The 11,518-nt window shown below is 32.4% G+C and overlaps 1 protein-coding gene across 1 annotated transcript in view; it reads left to right on the top strand.

Moving 5' to 3' along the window:
• Nucleotides 1-10,160, top strand: part of cluhb (clustered mitochondria (cluA/CLU1) homolog b) — a 21,224-nt gene extending 11,064 nt beyond the window's left edge. The window contains 12 exon segments of the mRNA XM_073823930.1: nt 416-478; nt 588-832; nt 912-996; nt 1,102-1,255; nt 2,610-2,749; nt 2,831-2,911; nt 3,028-3,153; nt 5,791-5,912; nt 5,997-6,090; nt 6,175-6,309; nt 7,649-7,722; nt 9,592-10,160. Coding sequence (XP_073680031.1) covers nt 416-478; nt 588-832; nt 912-996; nt 1,102-1,255; nt 2,610-2,749; nt 2,831-2,911; nt 3,028-3,153; nt 5,791-5,912; nt 5,997-6,090; nt 6,175-6,309; nt 7,649-7,722; nt 9,592-9,730 — 1,458 coding nt within the window. The 3' untranslated portion in view covers nt 9,731-10,160.
• Nucleotides 10,161-11,518: the final 1,358 nt, after the last annotated feature.

Genomic DNA, 11,518 nt, shown 5'->3' with positions numbered 1-11,518 from the left:
TATTGTTATTAAGCTATATATATATATATATATATATATTGGGTCATTTAAACTATGTAGTTAATATTAAAATATATTTTTTATTATTTATTTGTTATAATAAATATATATTATATACATATTATTATATATACATTTTACATATGATAATATAAGTTTTATATATATATATATATATATATAAAAATATGATTTATTTATTATATATATATTATTTATATATTTTACATATAATAATTAGATCTAAAAATAAATGATGTAATAAAAATATAAGAAATAGAAATATTATAACAGTTGAATTGTTATGAAAATTGTAACACTAGATTAACTCATCTTACTCTTAAGAGAAGAACTAATACGTTCAGAAGAAAAACATGTGCATAATATCTGAAAAATAACATTTTTAACCTTTCAGAGAATTGCACTCTGTGAGCTGATCACCAGATGTGCAAAACATCTGTTCAAGACATATCTCTTGGTGAGTTTCCAAGAATCGCTTATGGCTTTCATAATGCTTGGTGGAGATATCACTAATATAATGTTGAATATTATAATACCCTTGCCAAAATCTTTTGTCTCTGCCTCAGGCTGTAGAACCATCTGCCCTGTCCGCCTCCGTCAGCCATTTCCTCAACTGCTTCCTGAGCTCTTTCGCTGATGCCGGAGTCATTCAGCAGAACGACAAGTTAGCTTCCAGACGCAGGAGTCGGAGAAGGCGGAGTCGGGCGTCCATGGGCGGGACTGTGACCGTCTGGGCCAACCTCACTCCGAGTGACCTTTGGGGGGCCATCAAAGCTGAGGCTCAGGAATACTACCACTACAGCCTGTCCTGGTGAGTGTCCTGTTCTCTGAACACAAATAGATGCTGTGCTGTGATTTGATATGAGTGGGATCTCATCTCTTTCTGGCAGTGGAAGTGTAGAGGAGGCTGTGGACAAATGCAGGCTGCAGAGGATCACCCTGCTCAGAGAGATCGCCATCAAAACTGGCATTCAGGTCCATCAGTTTGTCCTAGGCAGGATTGAACAAGGATTTTTTTTTTGGCAGTCACTGTGCTTCTCTCTAACTCTGATAGCTAATCCATTTACATCTCTCCTTTAGGTTCTTTTAAGAGAATATCACTTTGATTCTGAGAACAAAACTGTATTCACTGAAGAGGACATCCTTAATATTTTCCCCGTAGTAAAGCACATCAGCCCTAGGTCCAGCGATGCGCTTTATCTCCTACGTTGTGGTCAGTCTAAGGTACAGCAAGGTGAGCATTAAGACTAACTCTGGGTGTAGGAATAATATAATATAAAATAAAATATAAACTTTATCAGCCTAAAATATTTTGTATTATTTCATTTAATTTTATTTGTGGCAACAATTACTAAAATGTGTCAACAAAAATCTAAATAAAAGTATTTAGTAATAATCTAGGAATAATTTAGGGAATAATCTAGCGTACACATTCTAAACTTTATCAGCCTGAAATATTTTATTTTATTTTATTTGTGGCAAATATTGGAATGTATCAACAAAAAATTAAATAATAGTATTTAATAATAATATAGGAATATTTAAGGAAAACTTTAGGGGACACATTAAACTTTATCATCCTAAAATTTTATTTTATTTTATTTTATTTATTTTATTTTTTTTGTGGCACCAAATATTGGAATGTATCAACAAAAATTAATATAAAGTATCTAATAATAATAATTTAGGAATAATTTAGGGAACACATAAACTTTATTAGCCTAAAATATTTTATTTTATTTTATTTTATTTTATTTTATTTGTGGCAACAAATATTGAAATGTATCCACACAAAACAATTAAATAAATGAATCTAGGAATAATTTAGAGAATAATCGAGGAAGACAGATTATAAACATTATCAGCCTAAATTTATTTTATTTGAGGCAACAATTATTGGAATGTGTCAACAAAAGTCAAAATAAAATTATTTATTAATAATAATACATTTATTTAATATAATAATAATTGTATAATAATACATTATTTGTAGTTAGCTGTTCAAGGCACTTAACATACAAAAGACCAAAAGAATAAAAATAAAAAGGACAGTTGATATATTTTTATATATCAATTTATTTATTTTTTGGCAACAAATATTGGAATGTGTTAACAAAAAATTAAATAAAAAGGATTTAATATAATCTAGGAATAATTTAGGGAATATTCATTTTATTTTATTTGTGGAAACAAATATTGCAATGTATCAACAAAATGTTTTTTATTTTATTTTAATTTATTTTATTTGTGGCAACAAATGTTGGAATGTATCAACAAAAATATAAAAAAAATTATTAATAATCTAGGAATAATTTAGAGAATAATCTAGGAGGACACATTATAAACAATATCAGCATTATCAAAATATTTTATTTTTTATTTCCTATTTGTGGTAACAATTATTGTAATGTATCCCAAAAAAAATCTTAATAAAATTATTTAATAATAATAATAATAATAATAATAACTATATAATAATATATTCTTTTAGTAACCCCAAACTTTTGAACAGTAGTGTATATCAAAACAAAAATAATAATAAAGCAATCTTAATTTTTAGTCTGTTTTCTATGTTTTTGCATCACTAGGTTGTCTAAAAGAAGGCTGTGAGTTAATAAGCCAGGCTCTTGGTCTCTTCACGAACGTCTACGGAGCTCTGCATCAGGATGTCTGCATATGTCTGCGGTTACTGGGACGCATACACTACATCCTCGGAGACTACGCTGAGGTATCACATCTTCTAGAATGAGTTTAAATAAATCATTTGAAAAAGACATTTTGAACCAAACCCTGATTTTTATGCCGTCAGGCCCTCAGTCACCAGCAGAGGGCTGTGTTAATCAGCGAGAGAGTTCTGGGAATTGAGCATCCCAACACTATACAGGAATATGTAAGTAAACATTTTTATTTTTAATTAATTTAAATCTGGTTTACTATAGTATCATATAGATGTGTTTGTGTCTGTATATGAAAAGGGACACTCAGCGTTGTTTCCCCTTTGTGTAGAAGCACCTTGGTCTGTATTGCTTTGCTGGGGGACAGTCGGTGACAGCTGTGCGATTACTATACCGCGCTCGCTACCTGATGCTCCTGGTGTGTGGAGAGGACCATCCTGAGATGGCTTTACTGGATGTGAGTTATGATAATAGCAATGTGATTATAATGAATAATGAATTAATTAATTTTTAAAAATCAAATAGTGGCCCACAGTGTGACATGCTGTACTCTGTAAATCTTTTTTTTTTTTTTTTAATTTTATTTAATTTTATTAATTTATTTATTTTAATTTTATTAACTTTACTAGCATTTTGTAATGTTATATTTTAGCAGGGCCTAAAATTAACACTCACTAAGCATCAAATGCGGGTAAAAATCAGCGTTGGCGAGTATACAGTGGAGAAAATAATTTGATCCCCTGCTGATTTTGTACATTTGCCCACTGACAAAAAATGATCAGTCTATAATTTTAGTTTATTTTATATATTTTAACAGTGAGAGACAGAATAACAACAACAACAACAACAACAACAAAAACACATTGAACAACAAAAAAGTTATAAATTGATATGCATTTTAAAAAGTGAAATAAGTATTTGATCCCCTATCGATCAGCGAGATTTCTGGCTCCCAGGTGTCTTTTATACAGGTAACAAGTTGTGATTAGGAGCACTCTCTTAAAGGGACTGCTCCTAATCTCAGCTTGTTACCTGTATAAAAGACACCTGTCCACAGAAGCAATTAATCAGATTCCAAAATCTTCACCATGGCCAAGACCAAAGAGCTGTCCAAGAATGTCAGGGACAAGATTGTAGACCTACACAAGGTTGGAATGGGCTATAAAACTATTGGCAAGTAGCTTGGTGAGAAGGCGACAACAGTTGGTGAGATTTGCAAATGGAAGAAACACAAAATAACGGTCAGTCTCCCTCGGTCTGGGGCTTCATGCACGATCTCACCTCGTGGAGTTTCAATGAGCATGTGAGGAATCAGCCCAGAACTACACAGGAGGGTCTTGTCAATGATCTCAAGGCAGCTGGGACCATAGTCACCAAGAAAACAATTGGTAACACACTACACTGTGAGGAACTGAAATCCTGCAGCGCCCACAAGGTCCCCCCTGCTCAAGAAAGCACATGTAAAGACCCGTCTGAAGTTTGCCAATGAACATCTGAATGATTCAAAGGAGAACTGGGTGAAAGTGTTGTGGTCAGATGAGACTAAACTTGAGCTCTTTGGCACCAACTCAACTCAGCGTGTTTGGAGAAGAAAGAATGCTGTTTATGACTCCAAGAACACCATCCCCACCATCAAACATGGGGGTGTTTTTCTGCTAAGGGGACAGGACAACTGCACCGCATCAATGGGACGATGGACAGGGCAGGTACTGTCAAATCTTGGGTGGGAACCTCCTTCCCTCATTGCAAATGGGTCGTGGATGGGTATTTCAGCATGACAATGACCCAAAAAACACAGCCAAGGCAACAAAGGAGTGGCTCAAGAAGCACATTAAGGTCCTGGAGTGGCCTAGCTAGTCTCCAGACCTTAAACCCATAGAAAATCTGTGGAGGGAGCTGAAGGTTCGAGTTGCCAAACGTCAGCCTCGAAACCTTAATGACTTGGAGAGGATCTGCAAAGAGGAGTGGGACGAAATCTCTCCTGAGATGTGTGCAAACCTGGTGGCCAACTACAAGAAACATCTGCCCTCTGTGATTGCCAACAAGGGTTTTGCCACCAAGTACTAAGTCATGTTTTGCGAATACTTATTTCACTCATTAACATGCAAATCAATTTATATGTTTTTTGAAACGCGTTTTTCTGGATTTTTTTGTTGTTATTCTGTCTCTCACTGTTAAAATTAAATTAAATTAAACTAAAATTATAGACTGATAATTTCTTTGTCAGTGGGCAAACGTACAAAATCAGCAGGGGATCAAATAATTATTTCCCCTTTTCCTTCATTTCGGAAGATTAACTTTTACCTTCTTTATTCTTCATAAACCGAGAATGTGGCAACATTCTGAAATATTTCTGTTTTTATTGTCTTTTTATCAAATAAATGCAGGCTTGGTGAACACAAGAGACATCATTCAAAAACATTTTTAAAAATCTTACAATCCCCAAATGATTGAACAGTAATACTTTCATCATATATTTATATACATTTCAATATCAAATGTGATCCTGGACCACAAAACCAGTCATAAGGGTAAATAATTTGAAATACGTAATCATAACCTCAAAGCTAAATAGATAAGCTTTCCATTGATGTACGGTTTGTTAGAATAGGACAATATTTGGCAGAAAAACTAAAACTAAAAATGAAACACTATTTGAAAATCTGGAATCTGAGAGTGCAAAAAAAAATCTAAATATCGAGAAAATCGCTTTTAAAGTTGTCCAAATGAAGGTCTTAGCAATGCATATTACTAATCAAAAATTAAGTTTTGATATTTACGGTAGAAAATTTACAAAACATCTTCATGGAACATGATCTTTACTTAATACCTAATGATTTTTGGCATAAAAGTAAAAGCTATAATTTTAACCCATACAGTGTATTGTTGACTATTGCTGCAAATATACCCGTGCTACTTATGACTGGTTTTGTGGTCCAGGGTCACAAATGTCCTTGGTATTTACATCTCTACCAATATTGATAAGTAATGCTCATATATATCTTTGCAAATGTTTGATATTTATGTACAAATGCACAAAACTGAATTAACACACTTTTAACTGAAACTTATTTTGTGTTCATCTCCTGTACAGAGTAAGATAGGTCTTGTGCTTCATAGTTTGATGGCCTGTGATCTTGCCCTGAAGTTCCTCGAAAATGCCCTTGCCCTGACCTCCAAATATCAGGGGCCCTCATCTCTCAAACTGGCACAAAGGTGAAGAGTGAACAGAAAGTTCTCATACAGTACTCATAAATTCTGATTCTGACAAGACTATCATTATCCTGTCTTTCTTTACAGTCATCACTTATTGGCAAAGGTGTATGAAAGTAAAGGAGATTTCCGTGCTGCATTGACCCATGAAAAGGAACGTTATGGCATATACAGCAAGCAGGTGAATAATTGCAGTCCCAAAGTGATGAACAGATTTGTTTTGCCTCAAGTCTAGTCTAGGTTTTCATAAATGCTGTTTTAATAGGTGGGAGAAGCACATGAGAAGACCCAAGAAAGTTCAGAGTACCTGAAGCAGCTGACACATCAAGCAGTGATTCTACAGAAAACTATGAACTGGATCTACAGAACTGGCTCAGACTCCTATATTCCTCCTCTCAATGTTAGTACTGTACATAGCATAGAGAATACACTACCAGTCAAAAGTTTTTGGAAAGTAAGATTTGTATTGTTTTTGAAGAAATCTCTTTTGCTCACCAAGCCTGCATTTATTTGATCCAAAATACAGCAAAAGCAGTAATATTGTAAAAATATTTTTACTATTTAAAATAACTGCTTGCTGTTTGAATATATTTTAAAATGTAATTTATTCCTATGATTAAAGCTAGCATCATTTCATTACTTCAGTCTTCAGTGTCACATGATCTTTCAGAAATTATTCTAATATGTGACCCTGGACCACAAAACCAGTCTTAAGTCGCTGGGGTATATTTGTAGCAATAGCCAAAAATACATAGTATGGGTCAAAATTATTGATTTTTCTTTTATGCCAAAAATCATTAGGAAATTAAGTAAAGATCATGTTCCATGAAGATTTTTTGTAAAATTCCTACTGCAAACATATCAAAATGTAATTTTTGATTAGTAATATGCATTGTTAAGAGCTCAATTTGGACAACTTTAAAGGCGATTTTCTCAGTATTTTGATTTTTTTGCACCCTCAGATTCCAGATTTTCAAATAGATGTATCTCGGCCAAATATTGTCCTATCCTAACAAACCATACATCAATAGAAAGCTTATTTATTGAGCTTTCATATGATGCATACATCTCAGTTTTGTAAAATTTAACCTTATGACTGGTTTAGTGGTCCAGGGTCACATATGCTGATTTACTGTTCAAGGAACATTATTATTAAATATTATCAACATTTAAAACAGTCGAGTACATTTTTTCAGGTTTCTTTGATGAATAGAAGATCCAAAGATCAGCATTTATCTGAAATAAAAAGCATTTGTAACATTATACACTATACCCTTCAAATGTTTTTTTTATTATAGAAATTAATACTTTTATTTAGCTAAAATTCTTTAAATTGATCAAAAGTGATGTTACAAAAGATTTCTATTTCAGATAAATGCTGTTCTTCTGAACTTTCTATTCATCAAAGAAACCTAAAAAAATCTACTCAGCTGTTTTCAGCATAATAATACATGTTTTTTTTAGCAGCAAATCAGAAAATTAGAATGATTACTGAAGGATCATGTGACTGGAGTAATGATGATTTTAAAATATAGTAAAATTGTTATAGTAAACATATTTCAAAATTTCACAGTTTTTGCTGTACAATGCAGGCTCTGTGAGCAGAAGAGACATTTTAAAAAATCTTAGTGTTTTGAAAACTTTTAACTGGTAGTGTACATCTGTCGTAGTTGATGCATAATTGTATAATAATGATGAATTAATTACGTTGTCTTTGGCTTTGCTTCATCCTCATAAAGCTGAACTCTCCAAGTCGTGTCTGGATAATGGAGCAGCTCAATCTTATCACTGGGATTGTCCTTATTCCTCTTAGGTAAGAAAAAAATAACCTTGGCCGGTCAGTAAGATATGAATTTTGACGATTTCTCTCCATATAATGGACTTCTATAGTGCCCCTGAGTTTGTACTTCCAAAATGCAGTTTAAATGCAGCTTCAAAGGGCTCTAAATGATCCCGGCCGAGGAAGAAAGATCTTATCTAGCGAAACAATAAGTAATTTTCTAAAAACATTAACAATTTATATACTTTTTAATCTCAAGCACTCGTCTTGCCTAGCTCTGTGTATTCTGGTTCAAGACAGTTAGAGTACGTCAAAAAACTCCCATGTCTCCTCCAACTTCAAAATCGCTGCAGAAGTACCGACCCAGTGTTTACAAAGTGAACGTGCAAATAAGATCAAAGACCCTTTACAAAAAAACGTAAAACAGTGATGTAGGGCGATTTTAGAGGAGAAAATGAGATAGGAGTTTTTCGACATACCCTAACTGTCATGAAGCAGAATACACACAGAGCTATACAAGATGAGCATTTGAGGTTAAAAAGTATATAAATTGTAATTTTTTTTAGAAAATAACCAATCGTTTTGCTAGATAAAACCCTTCTTTCCTCGGCTGCGATCGTTTAGAGCCATTTAAAGCTGCATTTTGGAAGTTCAAACTCGGGGCCCCATAGAAGTCCATTATATGTAGAGAAATCCTGAAATGTTTTCCTCAAAAAACATAATTTCCTTACAACTGAAGAAAGAAAGATAGAAAGGGGGTAAGTACATTATTTTGTTCTGAAAGTGAACTATAAGCACGACAGATTATTTCCGCACATGCGTCTACTATGACCGAGCACATTGACGTATTTTTTTGCTATTTTATAAAAAAAAAAAAAAAACAGAGGTAAGAGATACATTTTTAACAATATTTCAAGTGTTTCATGAGATTGGTTGTATTTTAAATCATTTTTTTCTTTGTAAAAGGCAAAAAGTTGATCATACTGATTTTAAAGTTGAGGATTCATTAGTTTGAATATTCACTGAACCAACCCTATAATAACATCTCAGTTGATAATTCAGTATACTTTATTTTTGACAAAACATCCCATGCTTCGGCAAATTCTCAGTTGTAACAGTAATGTTTTGGTAGCGACCACATCACATTACAGAATTTTAACTTGCATACTAAAACACTACTAAAACATACTAAAATACAAAAAAATTGCATAACTGTGCTAAAATTTTGTTTATTTCCCCCAAATAAAGGATTATGTGTTTTCTTTTATCACTACGGAAACGATGACATGTTTCGGTCGTGACTGTTTCGGTAGTGACAATTTTAGATACTTTTGATCCTAGCTCAAAGATGCTAATCAGCACATGGTTAGCTAGCACAGTTCTGAACAGTTGAACACATATACAAATTAAATGCTATGGAATAACTCCCAAAAAGTGTGCTTAATTGCAGAAAAAAAAGGTGTTCGTTAGTGATGTTCCTTAAAATTGCACACCGATTTTTCATACTTTGGAACACATTTACCTCAGAATGATGGGATCTATCTACACAAACACATTTTTTTTGGGGAAATTCACTTTTTAAAAGAATCAAAAAGATACTTTTAAAAACAACATTGGAAAAAAATATTATTTCCATAAGTTGAAATTTAGGGGTTAGGGTTCAGGACAGCCACCTCCCAACTGAAAGTACCCAATAAATTATGATTTTATATATATTAAACTTATATTTTAAATATTATAGTGGGTTTTAATAGATAATAAAAATATCTTAGTAAACATCTAAGATAGTTTGCACCAATTCTGTAGAATGGCCGATGTATATTGCATATTATGCATATTATACTCTCTTTGAATTCCTTGAATGACTCTTCTAACACATAGCTGCTTTTTTATTCCCTGAAGTAACAGAGACCTTGAGAAACTCAGGACCGATACTCAGAAAACATCTCAGCTCACACAAAGCAATGTTCAGTCAGTGGAGGATCTGCAGGGGCCGTTTGAGGACCACAACACATCACACGCTATTACTCAACAGGACTAGGGCCTTGTAATTTAAGACTGCACTAGTAATACTGTAAAGTGAACAAACAGATGAGTCCTTAATTGACCAGGGCTCTAGTTAAGGTTTCAACATATTAACATGGAATTAAAAACTGAAAATTGTAAATTTGATCTTTGGCAGTGATCTTGCAAAAAAAATATAGCACTCCCTTTAAAAAGCATGAGTGTATCTAGCAGATTTGCACATTTGTAAACAGGACTGTCTGGTCATTTATGTCTTCCTTTGTACATTGATGTGTGATGATTGCACTGTATATGCATAAGAGCCACAAAGCAGTGACTAGTAAAGAGGGCTAATGCATGCACTTCATACTTGACTGCGTTTGGCTTGATTTCTGTGAATGTAGGACAAGAAATATTACTGCATTGTGATCAAATGATTTGCGAAAATAAAGCAGACAAAACCATTATTGGATTGTTATTTTAGTATTATTTATATTTAGTGCTGTGCAATTAATCGCATCCAAAATAAAAGTTTTTGTGTACATAATATATGTGTGTACTGTGTATATTGATATATAAATATACACATGCATGTATATATTTAAGAAAAATGTTATGTTTATATATTAAATATATTTATATATAAATTATATATATTATATATATATATATATATGTGACCCTGGAGCACAAAACCAGTCTTAAGTCGCTGGGGTATATTTGTAGCAATAGCCAAAAATACATTGTATGGGTCAAAATTATTGATTTTATGTCAAAAATCATTAGGAAATTAAGTAAAGATCATGTTACATTAAGATTTTTGTAAAATTCCTACTGTAAACCTATCAAAATGTAATTTTTGATTAGTAATATGCATTGTTAAGAACTTAATTTGGACAACTTTAAAGGTGATTTTCTCAGTATTTTGATTTTTTTGAACCTTTATATTCCAGATTTTCAAATAGATGTATCTCGGCCAAATATTGTCCTATCCTAACAAACCATACATCAATAGAAATCTTATTTATTGAGCTTTCATATGATGTATATATCTCAGTTTTGTGAAATTTAACCTTATGACTGGTTTTGTGGTCCAGGGTCACATATATTCAAAGTATATACTGTATGTGTGTGTCTTTACATATACATAATAAATATAGACAGTACATGTATAAACAAAAACTTTAATTTTAGATGCAATTAATCACGATTAACCGTTTAAACAGCACTATTTATATTGTTTTATTAATATTTTTAAATTAGCTTTCATTTTTTATTTGCAGTTTTCATCTTATAAGTTTTACCTTTTTAAAAAATATTACTATTTAGGTTATTTTATTTCAGTTTTAATTAAAATTTCCAGTTTAGTAAATTTTGTGCTTCAAAATAAATTTCTAATTTTCATTTAGTTTCTCATCTAATGTTTGTATATTATTTCAGCTTCATTTGTAATGTAACAAATATGCTTTTAATAGTTTTAATCGTAGTTAACATTTGCATCACGTTTACATTAATTAAAATCTTAATCATTTATCTAAATGGTAATGGCTCACGCAGAAATGTAATGAAAATTTCTTATGACATACTTAACCATTTACACTTATTCATCATAGTGCGGATCATTATGGGATCACATAGTTTGCATAATTTAAGTTAACTGTCAAAGTAAGTTTGTTTTTAATATGAAAACGTGTTAAAAATCACACTTGTTAAAAATAATATTTTCTGAAAAGTCCCACCATTAAAAGCAGCTCATCCTCAGTGTCAGCTGAAGGTTATGATGTAAGTGACCGCTGTGATCCTCAAGGCGGGCGCGCCCCCGGCC

This window comes from Garra rufa, chromosome 19 (assembly GCF_049309525.1).
Source record: "Garra rufa chromosome 19, GarRuf1.0, whole genome shotgun sequence".
Lineage (NCBI taxonomy): Eukaryota > Metazoa > Chordata > Actinopteri > Cypriniformes > Cyprinidae > Garra > Garra rufa.
Note: the sequence above shows the minus strand (reverse complement) of the source record. Positions and strands in the feature narration are given on the sequence as shown.